General features: G+C 41.1%; 1 protein-coding gene across 1 annotated transcript in view; it reads left to right on the forward strand.

Annotated features, from left to right (window-relative positions):
• Positions 1–25,264, forward strand: part of greb1l (GREB1 like retinoic acid receptor coactivator) — a 42,017-nt gene extending 16,753 nt beyond the window's left edge. Inside the window, exons 2-34 of the mRNA XM_020654675.3 lie at positions 1,875–1,986; positions 5,431–5,590; positions 6,204–6,371; positions 6,819–6,995; positions 7,128–7,304; positions 7,438–7,560; positions 8,503–8,625; positions 9,866–10,003; positions 10,129–10,254; positions 10,765–10,902; positions 11,232–11,417; positions 11,655–11,954; positions 12,067–12,195; positions 12,803–12,937; positions 13,270–13,482; positions 13,638–13,818; positions 14,386–14,575; positions 15,209–15,345; positions 15,721–16,063; positions 16,481–16,596; positions 17,074–17,306; positions 17,410–17,981; positions 18,136–18,244; positions 18,367–18,513; positions 18,665–18,804; positions 19,008–19,169; positions 19,299–19,503; positions 20,356–20,518; positions 20,756–20,983; positions 21,079–21,220; positions 21,326–21,526; positions 22,136–22,274; positions 22,449–25,264. Coding sequence (XP_020510331.1) covers positions 5,434–5,590; positions 6,204–6,371; positions 6,819–6,995; positions 7,128–7,304; positions 7,438–7,560; positions 8,503–8,625; positions 9,866–10,003; positions 10,129–10,254; positions 10,765–10,902; positions 11,232–11,417; positions 11,655–11,954; positions 12,067–12,195; positions 12,803–12,937; positions 13,270–13,482; positions 13,638–13,818; positions 14,386–14,575; positions 15,209–15,345; positions 15,721–16,063; positions 16,481–16,596; positions 17,074–17,306; positions 17,410–17,981; positions 18,136–18,244; positions 18,367–18,513; positions 18,665–18,804; positions 19,008–19,169; positions 19,299–19,503; positions 20,356–20,518; positions 20,756–20,983; positions 21,079–21,220; positions 21,326–21,526; positions 22,136–22,274; positions 22,449–22,612 — 5,862 coding nt within the window. The 5' untranslated portion in view covers positions 1,875–1,986; positions 5,431–5,433 and the 3' untranslated portion in view covers positions 22,613–25,264. The remainder of the gene's footprint in view (positions 1–1,874; positions 1,987–5,430; positions 5,591–6,203; positions 6,372–6,818; positions 6,996–7,127; positions 7,305–7,437; positions 7,561–8,502; positions 8,626–9,865; positions 10,004–10,128; positions 10,255–10,764; positions 10,903–11,231; positions 11,418–11,654; positions 11,955–12,066; positions 12,196–12,802; positions 12,938–13,269; positions 13,483–13,637; positions 13,819–14,385; positions 14,576–15,208; positions 15,346–15,720; positions 16,064–16,480; positions 16,597–17,073; positions 17,307–17,409; positions 17,982–18,135; positions 18,245–18,366; positions 18,514–18,664; positions 18,805–19,007; positions 19,170–19,298; positions 19,504–20,355; positions 20,519–20,755; positions 20,984–21,078; positions 21,221–21,325; positions 21,527–22,135; positions 22,275–22,448) is intronic.

The following is a 25,264-nucleotide window of genomic DNA, read 5'->3' on the forward strand; positions in this document are numbered from 1 at the left end:
ATTGTCTGCAGGTTATTGATAGCAAACTATTTCAGCTAATGATTGTAAACTGAAATATTTGACATTTAAGGAATATTTTATTTTTCCAGTTTCACAAAATAATGATCAAAACATACTTGTGTTACTTCTGACACTTAAATATTTGTTGTTTTCCAGCCATGTTTTTAAGAATGACTTATAAAAAAGTGTATTTCCAAAATGGAGAAAAGTTTTATACTAGAAAATAAAATAAATAACAACATGAAATAGATAGGTTTAACTGTGATGTTATCAGAATTCCAGCAGTAATTTACGCAACCAATGAAATCCTTCAGTTTATGAATGTGTTTGTGGTATACATCAAGGGTAGCTATTTATATGTTTCTGTTGGGTGTTTGTATACGTGCACATGCAGTTGCACTTGCATCACAGAGAGAATGCCAGAAATGTGTGTGTGTCTTTAACCACTGCCTTGAATCCATTCTGGCTCCGGCGTGTCAGCCTGAAGCTTTCTTCAAATGTCATTACGGGAAAAACAGGACCTTATTAAGCACCTCGGGCCGTGCTCGTGTTGGTGTCTAGATTTACAGCTCCTTCATCTTCATCTCGGCAGCCATCTGCGTCTCCTTCTGTGTCGTCTGTCTTTCATGTCTTAGATAACCATCAAAATATTTCAAGACTGCGCTGCTAGGGTAATTAACAGAATAAGAGAGATGTAGTTGAGATTTATGTCATTCGTAGGATGAAGATTAAAGCATGAACTTGTTGTACTACAGTAGCCAGAATCCTTTATTTTATTCTACATGCTAGACTGTGCCCAGAAAGTAATGAGCGCATTTTTTCGATCTGATTTATTGACATTTGGACCTCTTTACTTTGATCAGTTGTATCAAGCGAGCTAATCATTCACAAAACGAGCTCCACAGTGGTCAGTTAATGCAAGGTGAACCAGTTTGTGTACACTCGCTACTTGAAGGACTTGGACCCCTGAGCAGCCTCCCCTTTTACAGAACAGCACCACACAGTCACAAGATTGTGCTTCAGTTGTATCAGGGTCTGAGTGGCCAAACAATAGTTTGTCAAAGGGTCAAAGTAACTGGCAGATTCATTCAGAGAGGAGTGACTGTGTGTCCTGAGCGCAGCTGCAAACTAAAACACCCAATTGTGTTCTATGAAAATAGCCTGAGGGCCGTGGTATCGCATAACGCCTTTTTAGCCTCATAGTCGCTGCTATGTCATGTTTGTGGCACTCTTACGTTGGAGTGGTCGTAAGTGCAGCCATTTATTTTAATGAATGAGCATGTTCTTTTGACTGTGGTGACCTCCGGTGCCTTTTGATCTGTAGAATTGATATTTGGCTTTATAATCAATCTAAGATGATGAAAATAATAATTCCAGTATGGATTCATACATGGTCATTTGATTTTTGAGTTTTACTTGTCCCTCCTCTTTTTCAGACAATTACTTTGTTTTGTTTGTTTTTATTATCTTGTTTAAATGCATATAAATACAGTGTTTCATTCATTCATCTGTTTGGAACAAGAAGCTGCTAATGGAAAGTAAAATGTCTATTCAACATTTTCATAAAATATTGATCACAATGTATTTAGATAAATTGCCTCATTAGTCTAAAACACTGTAGTAATCTGTATAATTTTTCAAGAACTCTCAGGATTGTCACATTTTCTCTGTGAAATTAGTTTTTTTATGGTTTGAAGAAAAAGCCTGGAAAACAGAATCAGACACAAACCAACATGAGACTAACCATTTTATTTGTTTAAGGCCTTTGTGACATAATACCTTATCTGGATGGATGAGTTGTTTGTATGTATTTCACTGTATCATTGATTGTTACAGTGTGAGCTTATGTGAGGTCTCCCTGTTTTCCCCCTCAGGTCACGGAGCACAAAGTGAAATGTCTCTGCTGAAAGTTTCTGCCGGGTGGTAGAGATCCAGCATGTAGCAGAAGTGAACAAGTCCCTTCACGCCTGGGAAAAATCACACAACGTAGGTTACCTTGTTTGTTTTTTTCCATCAGTTAGAAATTCAGCTGTTGTTTGTGAGTGCTTGTGCATATTTTCTCTACTCTTCAATCCACCGAGTGAAGATTAGACACGCTTATTTTGACCTCAGGGTCACATTCATGCAATCTGTCGATGCCACCCAGGAGGAGCTGAGCAACGGCCTTGACTGACCATCTGACTGGCTGTGAGACAGTTTTTTAAAGTCTCCACTCTGCAACATGAACACCCCCTTTTAAGCCATTAGTCTTTGAACATTAAACGTCTCTTCTTGGTGGAGTCAGCTCATTATGTTTGACCATCCATCAAGCACGCCTCAGCCGCTGACTCACCTGAAATACCCCCCTCCTCTTCTCGCCACTGCATCTGACCTTAGCAACCACATGAGTGACACCCCAGAAACATCCGTTGGGCCACAGTCACGCTTTGTTTTAAGTTGTGCATGTGATAAAAGGTCATCCTCTGTGTTCACCTCCGGCATGCATGAGGTTAATGACAAATCTGTCCACCGGGGCTTCAGGGTTAAGCAGCCTCCGGAGCCTCCTTCGACTTCACAATTGAACAGACTACTTAAAAACGCCTTCAGGCAGGCGCACTGGTGGCGCAGTGGTAGGGCGCGCGTCCCATGAATTGAGACTCTCATCTCGAGCGGTAGGCTCCTTTCCGCATGTCATTCCCCGCTCTCTCTCCCTGGTTTCCGACTCTATCCACTGTCCTCTCTCTGAATTAAAAAGGCCCAAAATAAAAATCTTAATTTTTTTTTTTTTTTTTTTAAACGCCTTCAGGCACTCATTTCTTCTCCCTTCTTTTTTTTTTTTTTTAACCCCCTCTGTCTTTGTTTCTCTTCCTTCATCCAGTCCTCCAGTTAGGCAAGAAATACTGTAGCTTCACTCTGTTAAGCTTCTTATCTGTCTGACAGCACAGTCAGGCACTGTTAATCTTGTCTTTTGTCTGGGCTGGTCAGATTCCTCCTCAGGAAGGTTGTTAGGTAAACATGGGGTCTGGAATCTGTCCAGGCGTGGGCAAAATGAGACCTGCAGCCGCAGCTTGAGTCCCGCCCGGCTGATTATTGACAAAATAAAAGGTTCAGGTTGTCTGTGCGACCAAAAGGCACAGTGTATCTAGTGAATATTGATCCACTGTCTGACACATTCAGTAAAGATTGTAAATCATTGATTCAATTTGCAAAGCCTGTCCTTTTATTCTTATCCTGGATACATGCCATCTCCATGTACCTGATAAAACATATGCACGGTCATTATGACATTAACACTCACATATTTTGACAAGTTGTGAATTTTACAAACAAATGTTGACCACAAAAACAATATTTAATTAAATGAAACAAAATAAGCAGTCCTACTGAATTTCAGAAAGTAGTTTACATTGAAAAAAGGATCAGACCTATGTTTTGCTTTAAAAAATCTTAGATCATTCTGCCTTTTTTTTGCTGTATTTATTTAGCAAATTGCCATGGTTACAATTCTCATTTAGTCTTTGCCTCTTACTACTAAATTAATTTAACAAGCATCGCAATATTTGCAAAGAGACATGTCCCTGCACAACTATACCCCAGCCTGTCTGAGGTCTTTCCAATCATTACTAAACTCTGAGCTCAAGTTGACAGTCAGTTACAAACGGATGTTGGAGCTTCAGCAGCTGTGCAGGCTTTTTGTCAGACTTTACTGAGGAGCTGGAGCTATATCCTCCCCAAACATCTGCAGGCTTCAATTTGGCCTCCAGTGTTGATGACGCATACTGATTTTCAAATGTAGTCCAAGGACAAACATGGCAGCATTTTAGGCCAAACACATGCATGTGTTCGGAGAGCAGCCAAAATTCCCCTTCATTTTTTTTTTTCAGCCTCCCATCCCACACACTGTAAACAGCTTGTTATTAAAACAGACAAAGTGAAATGTTATGACAAACTGAAAAATGGGAGTTTGAGAATAAAGCTCTGGTGTTTAATGACTTGACACCATGATGCTTGCAAAGCCACTGGTCAGTTTTTGGATCTTCACCTCATTTGGAGCTTTTTTTTCTGTCCCTCCTTTTTTTTTCCTCCTTCTGTCCCCTCTTCCTTTCTGTTTTTGTGTCTTTATTTTTTCCCCTCTGTCTCTTCTTTGAGACTGCACGCTAAGCCCTCTGTCCAGCTGCCACCTGCCACCAGAGAGCTGGCCAGCCAACCTAAGGCCCACACAGCCGACCCTGGCAGATGTCCTTGAGTGGACACTGGGGTGGAGAGGGCACGGGGGGGGGGCAGAGCAGGCAGAGTGACACAACAGAGAGAAGGAGAATAAAGACAGGAAAAAGCCATTAGCTTTGGCCATTAGCCACAGAAAAACTGAGAGTGTGTTTTATATATATTAAGTGCATTTATTCATGATTAAATGTAGCTTCTGTTATAATTTAAAGGATCCTTTGTTAAGTCAGACCCATTTATCAAATGATGGAAAATACCCACAATCAAGCAGGCATAACATACATCTAAAGATTCTTTTGACAATTGGTTATCCTGGCTGTTATTTACTTTTTGACAAATACAAAGTTTGTCTGTAAAATGTCATAAAACAGTGAAACATTCTCACTAAGATTACCCAGAGTCCAATGTCACACTTCTAAATAACACGTTTGTTTTCCGACTAACATTCACAAAGTCTTCAGATGGTCCCACTGCTAATTTGCCCTTAAATCATCATACAAATGGAAACAATCTCAACACCCAGAGTTAGTGTGACATCTTTACATTTATTATGTTGCCCAACCTACTCTCCAAAATTAAATGGCCCTTTTGGCGATAAGTTTCTTTCTATTTTATGTTGCTTGTACTTTTTTTATAGAATAAAAAGACATAATCTAATATTAGTAACATTGTGCAAAATTGAATTTTGTGATCTAGCAAAGCCATGACCAGTGTCAAATCTCTCCTCACCCTGATATCAGATAATTGAACTCGCAGGCTACAAAGAAAAGTCCATTTACTGTCGTTTATCTTTGCATTTTTTTCTAATGCGAGTAGTGCTTGATGATTGTAAAAGATATATTCTACATTTCAGTTACTTGAGGTAAAATAAACCTTGCTGTCTAGCAAAGCCCCTCCTCTCAAAGAACCTCCACGCTCCTTTACAAAATATTAAAACAGATGCGTCTAACAGCTTAATGCATAAAGCATCAGGATTAAAGCCAAAGGACTAGACATTCACTACTAAACTGATATTTTTCAAAATAACTAGACAATTTTCATCCAGCACTTGGGAACCGGAGGGTTGCTGCCTCTAGTCCCAGTGCTGACCCAGGATTAATTATGAATGTAAAATTAAATTTAAAAAATAAAATATTCTTAATTTATAAAAGCAATTTGACCTACGATGACCCCAGGAAATTACAGCTGTGTCCATACATAGACATGAATGTCACTTTTCTCTCACAGAAAATGGGAAATTCATACGCCGGGCAGCTGAAGTCTGCTCGATTTGAAGAGGCTCTCCACAACTCCATCGAGGCGTCACTGCGCTCCAGCAGTGGAGACCCTCAGCCCATCTTCACGCAGCTCTACCTGGAGCCTGAGCCGTATCCTGGTAACATGGAAGGTAAGAGCCTCTCAGCAAAAAGCAGAACAAGAAGGGGTTCTAAACTGCATTTGAGATTATAGGAAGGAAATTCACCCCTGTTTTTAAACAAAACATTTAAAAATGCTCAGTTGTTGAAAGGTAAATGTTAAGTTTCCTGGTCTAAAAGGCTGCTGTTAAATTGAGTGATACAATTTTCTCGATTGACAGATTTTATTAAAATGCTGTCATTTGTTCAAATATAGGCTATCTGCCTGGTTTATATGTCTCCATTATTAGTAATATGACTATTTTGACAAACATCTTTTGTTAGCATTTTTTATCTAATCAGAAATCCCCCCACACGCACACACACACACACACACAAACACACACATATTGGCATGAAATCATAATTTACATATCGAGTCAACGATGTGGTTCACTAGAAGGAACTACAACGTTTGGTACTAATCAGTGTAATCTCATTAAATGTCTAGCTTAATATACACCTACTTAATATTAATTACTTCTTGATGTATAATATTATGATTATGAATTACAACTAGTATCAAAATAAGAATGTCTTGCCAGGAGACTTACAAATATTGTGATTAGTTATTTAGACAATGATCTGGTTTTTTATGTCCATTAGATATTAAATCAAAAGCCGACCTCCACATAGGGGAGCCGCCAGAGCTGATGAACGGCCATTCATCCAACGATCTGGAGGAGCTGGAGGATGATGACGACTCAGACAGCAGCAGCCCTCCTCTTCCCTACCTACAGGCCCCTGCACCCGAAGGCTGCTGCACACTGGATGGTAACCCCCATACATTTACATGCCTTGGTTTTCACTGTAAAAACACAGAAAAACTTCAATAATTGCAAGAAGCGGGGCGCGCTGGTGGCGCAGTGGCCGGGCGTGCGTCCCATGTGTTGAGACTCTCGTCTCGAGCGGTAGGCCCGGGCTCGCTTCCACCTGTGGCCCCTTTCCGCATGTCATTCCCCGCGCTCTCTCCCTGGTTTCCGACTCTATCCACTGTCCGCCCTCTGAATTAAAGGCACGAAAAAGCCCAAAATAAATCTTTAAAAAATAATAATAATAATTGCAAGAAGCTTTTAGATGAAGAAATTAAGGACGATGTGATTTTGTTGTCTTTGTTTCATAACCTGAAGTATGAATGAATAAACTGTATCAACCACCAATGCTGATTAATTTCTTCAAGTATATGTTTCATCCTCTGACTGAAAAAAAATTCCTCCTCAGGGTTCTGTCAGGCCGGCAAGGACCTCAGACTGGTCTCCATAGCAACTGAGCCCGTCGAAGTCCCTGCAGGCTTCGAGCTGGTTGGCGCCAAGTCCCCCGGCGTCCCAGAGCACATCCTAATGTGTGCTGTGGACCGCCGCTATTTGCCTGACGAGAATGGGAAAAATGCACTTTTAGGTCAGTGTGTTCCTGGAGTCTGAGATTAGAGTGAAGGAGACAATGCTATCGACATCATTTTTGGGAGATTCTGTTGTTACCCTACGCTGGTGATACACTGTTAATAAAGCTATGCAATTATTTAATTTGCAGGTTTTTCAGGAAACTGTGTAGGCTGTGGGGAAAAAGGTTTCAGATACTTCACAGAGTTTTCCAACCACATCAACCTAAAGTTATCCACGCAGCCCAAGAAGCAGAAGCACTTAAAATACTACCTGGTGAAGAATTCTCAGGGTGCTCTGTGCAAAGGACCCCTCATCAGCTGGAAAGGTGAAAACCTTTACATAAAAATGTTTTATCTCTGAATACGCATAACACTCTTCTCTCTTGCACTGCAGCATTTTATTCTTTGATTATATGGACTTTGTCTCACAGTCTTTCATCTCTGTTCCCTCCTCCTCAGACTGCAAGACCCGTCCATACTCCGGCAGCGCGTCAACATCCAAACCCAGCTCGTCCTCCTCCCTCAGCAGTAAAGAATACGGAGGCAACAGTGGACACTGCTCGTCTCCCTTTTCCCTCTCAGGTGAGTCTGCACACGTGTACTTCCACTTGCTGCATAATTTAACGATGATTAGTGAGGACTAAAAACTGAGAAAGATGATTAGGTCAACGGTAAAACACTTGTTCTACTAAAAATTGAAAAAAGAATAAAGTTCAATAGAATGTATTTCCTACTTTGTCTCTAAAACGACACTGTAAATATACACTTTACATTTCACTAAAAGGAGTCATTGTGGCTGCAGGTTTATGCTGACAGGTGTATGTTGTTGCCTAAGAGACAAGTGGTATTGGCTAATCCCTGACATGTATTAGGAGAGCAACCACATAAGATAACCGCCTAAATAGTTTTATCTGGGTAACCTACATTTCTGTTATATTTACGAGACAGATTCTGCTTCTCTTTAAGGAGATTTTCTTTTTCTGACCTCTTTAAACAGCACCAAATGAGCCCCCCCCCCTTTCATTGAAAAAAAGCTCCTGGGCTTGTTGTATTGATTTTTTCTCAACCTCACACATTAATGCAGCAGAGGGTTCATTGTTGGCATAACCATTGCTTCAGATCGCTTGTCTGCGACCTACAGGAACATCCTGCTCCCAACAAGGTCACTTAATCTAGAAGCCAAAAGGTTACAAGCCCGAGCATCTCTTCCAAGCTTCAAATGACCGTTTATCCTGAAATGATTAATGAAAAGGGTTAAAAAGGGAGTTACAGTTTGTTTTGTTTAGTGGACATTGGATAAAGACAGGTTTCTTTTTTTTTTTTATACCAACCAAAGGCCAAAGGTAACCAGATGACCAATCAGAGCTACAGTGGGTGTAATTCTGCTTTAAGAGTTTTGATCATGACAAAAAATTGTAGAGTAGCTTACGACAAGGAAACATTGCAAAGCGGCATTACAGGGAGCTTTTATTATTTATGATAAAAACTGAATCCTAAAAAGCCAAGTTTTGTCTTTGCTTCCAGATTCTCCACCCACCAGAATGACACAGACATCATCCGTCTTTTTTGGAAGCCAGGACCTCGGCAGAGACTGCAGTTTTCTCAAACCTCTGACGTCCACACCTGGAAACAAGACTCTACCAATAGGTGAGGCTCTTATCAATGATTGCAATGTTATAATTTAGCCAATTACCTCATGAAGTTATTTTTCCTTTTTCATGAAATTACTTCATATCACATTCCTGGCTGCACCCAGCCTTTGACACTGGCCCTAACGGTTGCTTAGCTACAAGTGGTTACACAGTTCACCATAAGGCAGATGGGGCTGCAGCTGACCATGGGGCCAAGATTAGCATCTGTCAAAACCTGCTTACATACACACACAAACACACATATGCATGTGTGCACTCATACACGTCAATCAATATTGAAGGAAGGAATGCTGTAATGACTTTTTAAGGTCTTGCTATCCATTAGCTCCTTTACAAGGTTGTGATATTGACAGGCAAAGGCTACACACACCAATCAATGTTTTAGCGTATTGCAAACACAGTGAATATGAGATCGGAAAATGGCCAATCCGGTCATTGGCAATAGCCATTCATGTATAGGAAATCAATATGTCCCTGTTAGAACTGATTTATTATAATGTATTGCCCAGCCTGTTCAGAAATATGTAGCAAAAAATATTTCTGTGTACATTTGTTTATGTATTTATTAGAGTAAGAATGGCAATACTGGTTGGTTTGTTGGTTTGCCAACCACATTTGACTAAATGGCTTATCTTCATCGAAATGTCCTTTAGTAATCTATACAAATTCATGCTGCTTCCTATTAACGTTGGTGTTTTAATTCATTTTTCTTCTTTAATCCATGGCCTATGTACCAACAAACCAATGAAAGCCACAGTGGTGTTTTTTCTTTTTTACTAGTAGCCTAAGTAATTGTGATTTTATGCTAACATAATATGTGAAGATTGTGGCCATGGTTTCATTTTACCTGTTATACATAGGACAGTCTCAGCTTTACTTTTTACTTATAAGTTAAAATTTTAGCATGCTAACGCTTTTGGCCAAGATTGTGGTCATGGTAAGCATTGTGTTTACTGACACATTGTAAATTTCCCCATTGTGGGATAAATAAAGGATTATCTTATCTTATTTTAGCATTATTTATATGAGTTAGCATGCTGATGTTAGCATTTCGTCAAAAACCATTCCTATGCTCGCATACAGCCTAACATATCTGCTAGCATGATGGTAGGCTCTTCGCATTGTTTGCGTACATCTTTAAAACACACTTTCTTCATATAAAGAATAAGAGGTAAGGTTTTAACCATTGCCAACTGTTAATGAGTGTATTAAAGCATATATCTATGTTTCTCCAGTACCCACTGCTCTGAGGGTGAACGTGCCAGCTAACGGCCTGGGAGTTGATGGACGTCCTCCTTTACTGAGCCCCTCCCAGGTCTCTTTAGGGCCTCAGGTTCAGGGGTATCGCAGTGCTGACCTAGGAGAAAGTCCTGGTAACTATTTCTCCAATAAAAAATAGAAAATGTTTTTTTTTTACAAGACCATTGTACTGAACATCCTTTCTCTTTTAGTTCTAATCTGCATGGACTTGTTCTCTGTGTGTGTTTTTGATTTTCAGTATCCTCTGCTATGAACTCGGGTCCTCCAAAAAAACGTCATCGGAGCTGGCATCCCGGCTCATTGGTGCCTGTGCCGCCGAAAGCTGTCCCTGTGCCAGCCATCCGGCCAATAGTTTGTTCTCCAGGTCAGGCCCTGAAATATAAAGGACAGCTCTTTGAGCTCTAATGTATTCTTCTACATGAGTCACAGTGATAAGGGATACAGATTGACCCTCCTATGTCAGGTGTTTTCTTTTTGGTTTATTTCACTGTGTGTGTAAGCATCTGTGTGCAGAGCATAGATTGTGTTACTGAATAAACCTCTCCCTCTGGTTTGGGCATGAGTGTGCCTTGACGTTGTCTTGTTGTTAGGGATGATTCACCCAGTGTCTCCATGGAGATAGAGCCATATAGTTTGTGGGCAAAATGGTTTGATTGAGGAAGATTTCCTAGACATCATGTAATGATGGTTATTTATATCCTACCATCATTTCAAACAAATTATCTTCCCTGATTATTTAGAACTAATAAAAGCAACCAAAAACATGACTGCATTGTTTTTTGAGTTATGTAATACACTTATACCAGTATGTTAAAACATAACTTAAATGTAGTTAATTGATCCTAGTACTGACATGTTAATGATTTCCCTCCAGGCTCTGCTTTAGGAGGGTCCTCTCCACAGCCACCAGTAGCAGGAGTCATTCAGCCCCAGCCTGTCACAACTGGAGAAACGGTCATTGTCCCAGACAACCTGCTCAACTCTTCGGGAGTTCGCCCTGTCATCCTAATCGGTAAAAGCTTTACAAACTAATTTCCAGCTCGACAATGCCAAATGCAAATGTAGACTGTTTAAAAAAGGCCAACTATATTTTAATAACACTTTACACAGCAGCAACAAGTGTAAATAGGAGATGATCTCTCTTGTAGCAAGTATTTGGACACACAAGCAGCTTTAAAAACAATCATGAATTATTTCCTGCTTGGATTTTTATTTTTATTTTGTATTAGCTTGCAACAAGTCATACAGGTTTTCACAGCAAGCTGCCTTTTCTTGCTGAGTTGATAAAATACTATTTTATGTTAAAGTTTAAGTTTGATTCATGTTGATGTTTCTTTTCAGGGCACAGCACTTTACCTTACTTCTATGGGAATGTTGGGGATATAGTGGTGAGCCCCCTGCTGGTCAGTTGCTATAAGAGTAGCCAGCTGAAAGAGAGAACCCTGGAGATCTTGGGCCTCAACAGCAGCCAGCTTCTCTGTGTGGATACAATGATCCTCCTCACTTTGCAGTATCTTGCACGTTTAGGTAAGCAAGAAGCACAAACTCACATACAAAAAAAAGTCTTGCTGTCACTTGTATTTCTTCTGCACATTGGATGTGAGCTTTTATCAAAAACACAGTGTTGTGGGGTCAATGGCCAGGGGGTTGTGGTGTCTTATCTGAACAGAAATTAGCAAGACAAATATCACATATTTGTATACTGTTTTACATTTAAGTTTTGATATTCGGTGTAGGTTTTCATATATGTGATCTTTCTTGCAGGCTCGGAGCAAATTCCACTGCGGGAGGAGCTGGAGCAGATTGTTCTAAAGGCGATGCTGTGTTGCCCAGGGGGTCCAGGTATCTCCCCCTCACAGCTGCCCTGGTTGGCTCGGCTTGAAGCTAGCGTTTCTGGGGGCAGCGTCCAAGTTGTGGTCACCCACAACTCTTTGGGAGAGGGCATCTCTGAGTCACTGCGCTCTCTCAGTGAGGGTACCCTCCACCAGCAGTGTCTACCCACCTATGTTGTCATCATATGTGCCTCCAAAGTGGGTGGAAACGAGTTCTGTGTACTTGTTTTGGGTGAGTTCTGCAACATTGTTGCTTAGACCTGAAGAAGTTGTACCTGGTTATTACTCTGATCTGTCACATGTGCACATTATGAAACTATTCTATATTTATGTGCTGTAAACAGGGAAGTACCAGGCGCGGGCCTTAGCTGAAGGCATGCTCACAACCAATGAGTTTCTGAAGGAGATCAGCTACGAACTCATCACAGGAAAAGTCAGCGTCTTGGCTTCTCACTTTAAGACCACATCATTGGGTGAGTGCTGTTTTCATGAAATATATGCTCACTTGTTCCTTTTAGAGATTTAAAAGTTGTTATGTCTTTGTCTGCACGATTAACAGAATGTCAGCCATCCATGTTACATTTAGAGGTCAGGATTTCTGTAAGCCAAAGCAAACACTCGACGATGATTGTTTTGTTTTTTATCAGCTGTCACAGAACAGTAAAATGAATCACAGTCACTTTCTGCGTTGGTTGCCTTCTTTGAACAGTTATTCTGTGGGGGCAACTCTGTACTTGATCAATATTAACATAGAGCGCTGTTAAATGGTTAAAAAAGTTGCACAATTGTCGACTTAATTGTGTCTATCAACGCCTAATTTGTTATTTATATTCATTTAAATAACAGATGTTGTAGACTTCCTTTACTGGCTGCAAAATAGTAATCATGAAACCCATATTAACATTTGAACTTGATGAACCATGACACTGATATTCTGTCTTAAAATATACTGAAGGACTACGAGGACTCAAAACATTTTGTTACACATCAAAGATGAATGGTTTGATGACTGGATTTGAGTGTCTGTGTTTTACATAAACTACACTGCTTCTATAACGCTGGTGTCTGCTTGTTTTTTAGGAGACAATCTGGACAAGCAGCTGGTGCGATACCAGCGCCGGCGGAAGGGACAGGTCATTCAGCCCTTCCAAGGCGATGTCACAGACTACATTCACTCCCAGGAGGCTGCCAGCGTGTCACCACCCTCAGGCAGAGGTTAGACTGCTCCCCAACGTACCCCCTGTTTAAACTGGCCTGTCAGGACCTAGATTATTCACCAGCCAAAATAATCCATAGAACTTCTGAGATTTCTGTAATCAATATGCTGCTGTGCCATTGGGTGATTTAGCTGCAGTCCGAGTGTGACAGGAATCAGTTATCTTTGTTTATCAGAAGTATGAAGATGTAGGTTTAACTATTCTGTAAACAGCAATACATGAGAATACATAACAATATTTCTGACATTTTGAATGTCTGTATTACTTGTGGCAATTCTTGTTTTGTTTCACATTAAATTGACAATTGACATTGATTCTTCTACTCTGCAGATTTTCCAACAGTGGAGCTGCTAAGTAAGGTCTTTCAGATCTATCCCACCCAGCTAAGTGTTGCTCGCAGCCTCCTCTCCCAAGTCTGCTCCATCGCTGACTCAGGAACGCAGAATCTCGACTTGGGGCGTTTTTCCAAAGTGGACTTTCTGGTTTTGGTGCCTCCATCTCACATTCTGGTACATCAGACAGCTCAGCGCATCCAACAATCAGGTTGGTTTCTAAGTTATGAGGATGAATTTTTCACCTGTTTTGGTCTTGAACTTATCATGCCAAACAAAACAGTTCAAGCAGTGTTGTGGCTACAACATTACTTTGAAATGATTTTGTCCTTCAGGTCTTCACACTTTTTTTTCTGTTCTGCTCAGGAGTGCTTGTAGACCTAGGAATCGAAGAAGCCTCCTCAGCCGGCCAGAAATCAGAGAAGTACGTGGTGCGTCTGGACGGTGATGTTCACACAAAGATGGAGTCCTTCATGAAGAAAGTCAAACAGAACCCTTACACCCTGTTTGTCCTCATTCATGACAACTCACACGTCGACCTCACAAGGTATGCGGAAACAAAGGAAGCTACAGTGTAACTTTGTGAGAACTGACTTTATTTTGCTCTTCTGATCATCTAATGCTCTGTGTGAAAAGACAAGTTGTTATGGCTGCAAGTCCAGCCTTGTGCTTTTGATACACTGATAAAGTGATGAGAGGGGAACAGCTGCAAAGCAAGTGAGAACAAATACAGCACAAAGTATCTATAAACTTGAAATTTTAAAATTGAGGTCACAGAGTTTTATTTTCTTCCCATTGTTGTTTAATGTAATATTTGTTTGTGAGGGATATCTGGCCTTTATTTATCTGAACATTTTGCATGCAGTTATTACTACTGCTCCCAGCCAACATCATATGTTTGTTACATGTAAACTGCAGTATCACTTCCAGAAACATAAAATAGAACAGTCCAGTGATTTTTTTTTCTAGAAGCCGAATACTGTGTCGTTATCTCAGAACATGAAGCCTCGTGTACCATGCATGAGTAGTTTATAATTATATTACAATTAACAGCTACGGTATGATTTCTAGGTGGATTTAAACTGAAAAGAACTCTGTCATGTTCCCTTTGTAGTGCTCTGTCGGGCTCTGTGTGCCACGGGGAGCTGCAGGGTTTAGCTGACCGGGTGGTGAACTGTCAGGAAGTCCTGGATGCCATGAACCTCCTGGTCCTGCAGGTCAGCTGCTTCCCACACACACTGCAGACCTGCCAGTCCCGCATCAGCATCCACAATGAAGTTCACTGGCCGTCCAACAAAAGTCAGGTGAGAAAAGTTATTGTAACACCAAAACCTGCTAAAAAAAAAGTTCTGATGATGTTGAAAAAGGGTCATTCTGATACTGCATTCCTTTGTGTTGTTGAAAATCAAAATACATAAAGCATTACGCTAATTAAGCTCAGTTTTTTTTTTATTTTAAGTTTGGGTTGTTTTTTTTGGGGGGGGGTTTCCTGAGTTTTAACTTAAGTAGCCACAGAGTCTAGATTGTAACAGCTGTGGTTCAGCTACTCCACCTAGTGGACGTAAACTGAACAGGAGACTTACTGATCCTCATTGACAGCATGCTGCTATCAAGTTAGCGAAACAATATTTGGTCTGGTAAGATACAGCTGTGTTCGATTGTAATTCTGTTGATGGACACCTATTCAAATAAAGGTGTAGGGTTTCAGGTAACATTTAAGAATGTATTACACATAATCTTAATATAAAAACCAATTCAGACATTAAGTATTATTTTTTTCCCAGGATTTTGGGGGCAGAGGAGGGATGTAAATATCATTCTCTGTGTTATTTCTAACATTTTTTTAAGGGGCATGAAAAAATATTGGAAATAAAAAAATATATATGTTTTTGTCGTTGCCTGTCAGTTCTCAGTGTTGTGTTATGTTCTTCTTCCAGCAGGGGGAGCAGTCTGCTAATGAGTTGATCTACTTTGGCCTGAGGGACTACAGCAACTCCCTGCAGTGGGGCGTGGCCAGCCCCATCCTGCGCTGTGATGATGCCTTTGAGAAGATGGTCCACACTCTGCTGGAAAGGTCAGCATGGTGTCAGCAGCACTTAGCAAATATTTGTTCATTTATTTGCATGCACTGTTTATATTTATTTATATTGTAGTCTCTTGATATTTGGACAGTACATGCCACTTTTGCACACTTAACATTTTATTGAATGTCTAAGATATTTTCAAGTGTCTCATTTATAAGATTAATTTATGTTCAGTGTTAGATTTAGTGATGGTATCTTGACTGTGATTGTAGCTACTGTTACTATCTATCCATCCATCCATCCATATATCTATCTGTCTAAACACAAAGGGCTGTTCAGATCGCTGTTTTCTATCTGTGGGCCTGTATTTGTAAAATTTATAATGAAAGAAATGTATTCAAACTAGCATGCTATTTGTGCCCCAGACATCCGCACCTCCACAGCATGGTGATCCGTAGCTACCTGCTGATTCAGCAGTACACCGAGGCCATGATGGCGCTGACCTCTTCACCCTCCCTGAGAGACCACATTACCCCAGAAACCCTGGCCATGGTGGAGGACTTAATCAATGCCCCAAGCAGGGAGGGCTCCCAGGGCCGGGGCCACATGCTACTGGTACGAGTCCCCTCGCTTCAGCTGGCCATGCTCGCTCGGGAGCGGCTGGAGGACGTGAGAGACAAACTGGGGCTCCAGCTTAGCTTTGCTGTGCTGCTGGGAAGCCCTGTCTCCGAACTTAACCTGCCCAAAAACTTCATCAACCGACTCAGGGTGAGAATATCACATGGATGTTTTTATTTTTATAGGCATATACAAATGATCTGTTTTCTTAAGCAAAATAATAATATGAAATCTTATGACTAATGAGAAGAGTTTGAAATTATACTAAAACTAGTAATCAATAAAAATAAAAATAAAATTCATAAAATTTGCAAATGATATCTACAATAAATTTAAAAAGTACTCTGCCCTTTTATACCTTGTTTAATATCCAAGTCCAGTATGAGCCACTCATGCTTTATGGGTCCAGACATACATTCATACTGATGTAAAAAGTAACCTTTATTTATAAAGCAGTTTTAACAACATGGTTACCAATGGCTTCATGGGGAATAGAGAAAACACATAAGAAGCATGTACAAACATACTTAACTAAAGGAATCTTGTTTTTATTGCGTTGTCTTGTAGGTGTGGAGAGGCTGTGAGAATGAAGACTGGGTGCCGCACACTTATGAAGATCTGGAGGGGCTGCCCTGCATCGTCATCCTGACAGGGAAGGACCCTCTTGGAGAAACTTTCCCCAGGTAGACTCATCCATCGAATATCGCCATCAACTTCACATTTTCTCGGAATTTTTAATGGAAAGCGTGGGACATTTCTTTGGATGCTCAGCTTGAATTTCTCTTGGTCGGCTCTTGCATCGTTTCATGTTCATCCTCCCAGTGTTGTTTTACACGTCTGCATTTACACAGTGTGTGTTGTCTTCTCCACAGGAGGGTCAAGTTACATTTATGTCCTGCCCTCAGTCCTTTGTCACTTCTCAGTCATGTATCTGTGTTGTGTAACATCAGTTAACCATTTTCGAGTTATAGCACTTCAGTTAAAAGGTTTCCTTAACATTATTCAAACACTGCGATTCTGTTCAAATAACAAATAAGTAAGTTTGGCTTAAAAGGCATTTTCAAATATAAGATGAGTTTGATAGATTAGAGATAAATGTATATTAAAAAAAGGAATCCAAATATCTGATTTGTTTTTTTCTCACACTTTTATCCTTCCAGGTCTCTGAAATACTGCGACCTGCGTCTGATAGACTCCAGCTACCTGACTCGTACTGCCTTGGAGCAGGAGGTTGGTCTCGCCTGTACCCATGTGTCCATGAGTGTCATCCAGGAGCCCAAGAAGGACATGGTCACTCGGGAATCAGACGGAGAGAAGGCCGCCACCAGCTTAAATGATGGAGATGAGCTAGAAAGACCTCAGAGCAACAGCAGCGCTGTAACCAGAACCTCTGGTAAATCCTGCTGACTCTAAGGATTCATGATTCAAAAATCATACCTGCCAGGAATAGTTTTTCAAGTTTAATAACATTGCACTCTTTTTATGATTCCTCTTAGGCTCTTTGGCAGAGAATGGTGTCAGTTCATCTGATGTTGCAGACTCTTCACAGAAGCCTTCGACTTCCATGTTCCAACCTGAAGGCGCCATCAGCTCAGACACAGGGTCAACTCAAGTCTTCAAGCAGGAGTGTGACTCCCTGGGAAGCCAACTCCCCACCAACCCATCCAAAACCTTCAAGGCCCCTCCTTCTCTTTGTTCCAGTTCCTCCTCATCCTCCTCCTCCTCCCCCTCCCCATCTTTTTCGTCCACCCAGAGGCCCAGCCAGTCCACGCAGTGCAGTCGTGAACCGAAACCTGTCAGGGTGTCACCGCGGACAGTCATCATGTCCCGGGCAGCTTACAACCTGCTGTCAGGGGAATCAGGGAGTCAGCTGAGCTCCTTCTCTCTGCTGCCTCATGCAGACGTGGCCTGGAGCAGCCCGCTGAGGCCCCTTATCACCCACAACCTGCAGGGGGCAGAGCAGAGCATGTACTACCGCCATTGGACCACTGCCCGGCAGCATCATGCCGACTATGAAGCTCCACTTGTGCCGCATCCACGGCGCCTGCTGCTCAGCGGACCGCCACAGGTAATAAAACACAAGTTCTGTTTCAAAGTTGCCTGGAGCACTTACTGTTACTTTAAACATTTTTAAATACAATCAAGATGCATAACTTTAAGCAGTTGACTATAATTTAATTGTTATTGTAATAATACAGAGGTCATTTTTTTCCCTTTGCTAGGTGGGAAAAACCGGTGCCTATCTGCAGTTTCTACGTATCCTGTTTCGAATGCTCATCAGACTGTTGGAGGTGGATGTGTATGATGAGGAAGACGAGGAGGAGGAAGAAGGTGAAGATCATTCATTGGAAACTTCAATTCATAGATAGAATGAGACATTTGATGTCACACTGTCTTTTCCATGGTCGTTATTTGGCTGTGATTTCACATTTTCATGTTCTTTTAATCTCCAGAAACATCAGAGGTTACTACACCCGTAAATAACCAGTTGCCTGACATTGAGGAAGTGCGAAAGTTGCCCTTTGACCCCTACCCCCGGGACCCTAAATTCAGGATGGCCAGCCCTGTTTTCACTGAAAAGATGCAAAAGTGCTTAAAAGGTCAGTAGAAGTGTTCAAACATACAGCAGAGACAGAGCGAATCACTTGATGTCAAATATTGCTGTTTTATCATACCTAGAGATACCCTGCGATTCCCACACCCTTTCTGACAGGAGTGTTAACTCTTTTTTTTGATTTTGGCTCTCTGCAGACTTAAAGCAGGAAGGAGAGAGCCCAACAGTAGCCAAACGAGAAACCAAGTCCATACGTCTGACCAAGTTTGCGGCCCACAACGCCTTTCATCACTGTGAAGAGTGTCAGCACTACTGTGAAGCCGGCCCTGCCACACAGGTGAGAGCAGTTTACAAGCTCACATCAAGCATCATGTGCTGCTTTTTCAGGCTCCATTTCAATATCCACATAGCTACATTACTATAACCTGTCAAAATACTTTGACAGCTTGAGAGCTTTTAACGCTCTGCATTCATGCTCACAGTAATGGGGGTGTATACATGTTAATAATGCATGAGTTTGTGTGTGTGTCTGTGTCGTAGCTATCAGAGTGCACCTTCCATGCCTTCACCTTCTGCTCGTCCATGCTGGGCGAGGAGGTCCAGCTCCAGTTTGTCATTCCTAAAGCCAAGGAGCGGCACTTTGTATTCAGTCAGCAGGGTAGCCACCTGGAGAGCATGCACCTGCCTCTGGTCTCCACAAAGGTATGTTTACTGATAATGTTTACTGTTTTTTTTGTGTGCATATACATCTACATGATTGTCTTGAGAAATTAGCTTTTTTTTGTTTTTTTGTTTTTTAACTATTGGTCTTCTCTCTGCGTCCATCACCAGGACCCTGACCTGTTAAAGAGTCCGATCTTCACCCCAACTACAGGACGTCAAGAGCACGGCCTGCTCAATATTTTCCACGCCATGGAGGGCGCGGCTCATCTGCACATTCTGGTGGTCAAGCAATTTGAGATGCCTCACTACAGGAAGTACTGGCCCAACCACATCCTGCTCGTCCTGCCGGCCATGTTCAACAGCGCAGGAGTTGGTGAGCAGCTTATCTGCCTAGCTGTCTGAGATGCCTCATCTCAGATTTTTCTTAAATCAATTGTCCCGACTATTCCCATGAATTCCTCCACAGACATGGATTGCTCAATTTTACCTAGGAACAACCACTCTATGCCACTGGGATCATTTGAAAGATGCTTTTATTATATAGAAATGATACATATAGTGGTTTTAATCAGACAAATACAATAAAATCTTCCATTTATTTCACTGATTAAGAAAAACACAAATTAAGGGTGCCCTGTGGAGTTTTTCTAAGCTTACATTTATTGCTTCTAAATGATATTTGCTAATGTTGAACATTTTGAATCCTGCATTATTCATATACATTTTATAAGACTGTACTGCCACCATCATTACATCAGAGAACAAGTGTTAAACTGAGCACCCATACATAATGCATACTGCATGATGGATTTATTATGCTGACAGGCAGGTGTGTGTGTACAGTAGGTAAAAGGTTAAATGTCTATTTTGCACTTTACAAGAGAACTACTTTACATCTTATTTGTAAGTAAGCCAGTCATGTGTGTGGCCTGTCTGTAATGAGTTTAACTTAAGTCAGTTCTTCTTAACTAGAAATCAGCTGGCTGGAGTGAGTACAGGAGTCTATTTAAACTTAACCTACGTCGTGTCAGTGTGACACAGAGCATCTGTCTTCTGTTTTCTGTTCAGGGGAGATAGACATTTTTTAATGCAAATTCTCTTTCTCATGCAAATCTAAAGTTCACTTTTTAAATTTGACTTTCACTGGTTTTATTTTCCTTCTGCTGCACTGTGTCTGACAGTATAGATGAACAGAAACTGACACTTGTGCTCTTGTCTATTTAAGGTGCTGCACGCTTTATGATCAAAGAGCTGTCGTACCATAACCTGGAACTGGAGAGAAACCGACTGGAAGAGCAGGGTGTCAAGAGACAAGATGTATGGCCTTTCATTGTCATGATGGACGACTCCTGTGTGCTGTGGAACGCCCACCAGCCAGCAGGCAGCAGGTGGTTATTGTTTTTCATTTATCAAATGTGCAAAAGGAGTATTTGACTGTTTATTCCCACTGGTTGTGTTTAACTTTGAGATTGTTGTTATATTTAAAAACCTCCTTTACTTAGGTTAAAAATATCTAGTGTACCCTGGGGTTCTTGTTATAAAGTTACATTTTGAAAAGTTTTATTATTATTTATTTATTTTTATTTCACAAGTGGACTAAATAAAAATGTTTCTCTTCCTCTCAGTGAGACATCAGATGGATGCTCTACCCTTACCAACGTATCTCTGAAGACGGTTCTTCAGCACATGGAAACCACGCCGAAGATCTCCCTGTACGCCATGTGTGGTGCACGCAAGTGGAGCAGCAACTTGGCTCACAAGTCTCCGAGCAAACCCTTCAGTCGGTGTCACCTCCACGACTTCATCATGCTCAATGTGGACCTGACGCAGAATGTTCAGTATGACCTGAATCGGTAAGTCAGCAGGTGATTGTCTCAGTCATACACTTATTTTGTGATTTGCGCAATGTTTTCATTGTCTGGCTTTGCTGTTTTGCTTCCATGTGCAGGTATAGCTGTGAGGAGGTTGATTTTAATCTGAGGGTGAACAGCAGTGGGCTGCTGCTGTGTCGCTTCAACTACTTCAGCCTCATGAAGAAACACATTCCAGTCGGGGGAAACAAAGACTTCCTGGTCAAACCTAAACTCATGGTGGGTGTTATGATCTTTCCATAGATACCCATCAAGTGGCTTTATTTTGTCTTACTTTGTGCATGAAGCAGCTTCTAACACTGTACTGATTTCTTCTCCCCCTAGGAAATAGAAAACCCCGCCCCCATCAGCCCGTCACAGTATGTCTGCGCCCCAGACAGCGAGCAGACCCTCATGGACGCTCCGGCCCAGTTCCTGCTTGAAAGGTTCCTGCAAAGCTGCAGCCACAGACTGTTTCCAAAAGCTGTTAAGAACAGAATCAACCCAGTTCTGTCCATCGACAGCTACCTCAACATCAGCCCAGAGGTAAGAGATCCCAGGAGATTGCAGTTGCATGCAGACAAGGAGCTTATCAACATCATGCCTTCAACTGTAAAACCAAACTATTCTGAAGAACCTCTTAAAGATGGAGGTCATCGCTTTTACATATATGAGGATTTGTCTATAGACATGGATGTACTGTTCTACTAATTCAGGGACACCTTCACATTGATAACCATTACAAAAAAAAAACTGCTCATTAATTCAAATGGTTTCTAAATTCTAGGGTTGTAATTTTTTCCCCAAGTTACTTTCTGTAACGCTCCAAACGGTGTGACCTGTTTCCTCGCACATGTGCAAACCATGAATGCTAACAATGCACATTTGAGCTCTACATTTGTGCATACGAATACATCATTGTAGACCTACCTTGCAGAACATATACATTATATGCCTACTAAGAGTATTGTACAAAAATAAATCATGACACATACTTGCATGCAGTGCAACATGAGCATGTGCTTACAGCAGGCAGCTCCAGGGATTGTTTAAGTATTTATGATCAACGCTTTATAAATTGTACCCTTAGCGACATCTTCCTCGAGGGTCCTTTGGTTGTCTTGATTGGGATTAATGAAATATTTTCTGTTGTAGATTTCTGTGTGCTACATCAACTCTCGCCCGCACTCCACCAACCTGAACCATCAGGGCATGCTGTTCAGTGGCCTCCTGCTTTACCTCTGCGACTCTTTCGTCGTCTCAGGACTCCTCAAGAAATTCCGCTTTCTCAAAGGTGACTCATCAGTGTGCTTGTAGTTTTGGCTACTCCTTCTGTTGTTATTGTACATAATATTCTTGTGACCTTAAGTTAAGAACTATGCGATCATTTCTGGACTCAGACAGTTGTACCTTAAGGGCTTTGGATTAGTCCTCTAGTTCTAACTTTTTCCCGTGTTCCTGTCCACAGGTGCCACTCTCTGTGTGATCAGCCAGGACAGAAGTTCACTGCGCCAGACCATCGCCCGATTAGAGCTGGAGGATGAGTGGCAGTTCCGTCTGCGGGACGAGTTTCAGACAGCTAACTGCAGTGAGGACCATCCCCTCTACTTTCTGACTGGCAGCCATGTCTGAAGCTGAACCTCCGCTGCTGAGACACAATCACATGTGAGAATATTGACTCCGAACCAGCAAGCAACCACATTTCCTCCCATTCCAATGGAAGTTCAGAAGGGGATAGGGTGGAGCACGCCAAAACTGAAGCACGCCAAAGTGGACACCTGATGTGGCTTTCCCTTGAATCTGCACTATCATAGTGCGCTTTGCCTGGCTCTACAGCGGGTCAGGCTGGGTTTAAACCCTGGCTTGTAGCTGGGCTTTCCTCCATTGAGCTTCTACTGAAAAAGACTTTGCTGTGAGGAAAAAGCAAAGCTGAATCCAAACTTTGTCCTTTTTTCTTGTATTTTTGCATAAATGGACAGCCTCCCATCAATGATGTGACGATTAGAAGATTGTAATGTGTATATGGACTATGATAGTATGTCCTGGATATACTTGTTTATCTCAGGGTTTTTAAAGGGAGAATCATGTGCGGTCGCTGAAAGATTTTCTCCATTGCATTAACTTATGTTGGCTCCAAAGACATCCTCAACTGCGCCTTGCCTACCAGTTCTCTTTCTTCACACCTGCTCTGCCTCAAAGACTGTAACAGCTCTCTACGTCTAAGAAACACTTACATAGAGGGCTGCCTCTATCAGATTTCTACCGTCATGAGAACCAAATTCCTGTTATGCTAATGGAATTCAGACTTTAGACTCGTTACACTTAGATATTTCAATACCACTTTTTCCTTCCTTATACCGGTTCTGATTCTTAGTCTTGAGTATTGTTCAATCCCAAGTACCCCTCCGATACTTTTGCATTAAAAAAAAATTTGAAAACACATATTGTTGACATTTTGCCAGCTCTAACTAACTTTACGCTCTCTGCTAGTATCACATTGTTTCTGTGATGTTGTCACATCTTTAATCACCTAAAACTAATGGATCTGTAGATGCTAGTGGTCTTAGAATTTAATCAGTATTTGGAAGAAAAAAATGCTTCCAGAAAATCTCTTAATAACTTTACCCGATACCACACTTGAGGCAGTATCGGTGTCCCATTCCCATACTGGTTTCAGTATCTGTCCTCATGTGGGTATTGGTACAACTCCACTTTTGTTCATCTGAAAATGAGGACTTTTTCTCCCCTGCCTTTCAAAGATATTGACGTGCCATCGATAATCCTAACAGGCGCGATTTGAGTGTTTTATATTGTTCAAATGACTTACACGCAATTGTATCCAAAGACTTATTCACAACTTTTAAAAGCACAAGCTGTGTCTTTGCAAGAAAGTGTTATGATCATGTTACGTTACAGCGTGAATACACAATAATGAAGCAGGTCTGCAGTCGGAAACAGAATCATTGAACTTGCTACAGAGTTTTACTCATCTGTTTAACACCAATCAGGCAAAGCCACATGGAAGTAAGACTGGAATGTTCTTACTGACGTATTGGGCATTTACTGACTTAAATACTGGGTATTTCAATCACATTATGTCAGTAGATGCTGTAAATAATCACTGCCAAATATAGTGCTACTGACTGTGCCTGGATTTCTCCTCCTCTTTGTGATGTTCTGTGGCTGATTTTACATTGATGGTTTAGGCTGTCGTCCACCCTTTCCTGCCAATATAAAGTGTAATCAAAGAAGAAGAATGTCAAAAGCAACCGACCAGACCATTTCATATACTTGAAAGAAGAATGTTTTTATATGTTTCTGCACAGGGTTGTCCAAAGAATATGCCTTAAGTGAGGTTTCATACTGTCACTGCTCAATTCATTATTTTTGTTTTTGTTTGTTTTGACCAGTGAGAATGAAGAAACCATTTGATTGTGAGGGGAAGAAATTGTTTTTTGAGTGAAGCAAAATTAACAATTGGATTTTGGACTACTGTACTGTTTAAAGCGTTGTTTACATTATTAATATATTATAACCTCCCCTTAACCACTGAGGGTTACTGATGTTTTTTAGTCTTGTGTAGCTTTTGCCAGTATATTTTGGTCATAATGTCTTTCTGCATTTTATGTGATGTTGCAAAGGCAAGAAGAATCTACCTAGATGTGTCCTTTTCCATTTGTCTGTGTCCCTTTCTGTTCTTGTGTTGGATTTGTGTTGAAAATGAAATCAAGTCCATTTGGGGATTCTTATTTATTTGACAAGCATTTTGGACTGATAATCATATTGAAGTGTAATATTTGATTGCATGCTGTGCTTGCTTTAAACAAGGGAGTGTGCCCCCTTCAAAAAACATCCATGAAGGCTTTTGCACAAGACCCAAAAAAAACGAATGATTCTTCGATCTATTGAATGTCATGCAGGGCGGGAAATGTGAACTTGCACTACACAAGTTGCCAGCAGAAAAAAATATTTCCCACTATGAAATGAAATCAAAAATGAGTCCAAAAAATAAGACTTTTGATCAAAAAATGTAACTTAAATACCAAAGGTCCGTAGATTGTGTCTTTCTTTTTTTAATAATTTAACACTTAATATGCAACTTGCTCTCACAATCTTCACTGATATTTGTTAGATGACCATGTGCGGCCCAGTGGTAGCCTTGGCATCTGGGTGATCTACCTCATTTTTACCATTGTGGTTGCAGCCTATGAACATATGACATTAGAGTCATGCTATTGTTGTTGAAAATGTATGAATGTAATAAAAAAAATACTTGTAAAATCA

This window comes from Labrus bergylta, chromosome 4 (genome assembly GCF_963930695.1).
Source record: "Labrus bergylta chromosome 4, fLabBer1.1, whole genome shotgun sequence".
Taxonomy (NCBI): domain Eukaryota; kingdom Metazoa; phylum Chordata; class Actinopteri; order Labriformes; family Labridae; genus Labrus; species Labrus bergylta.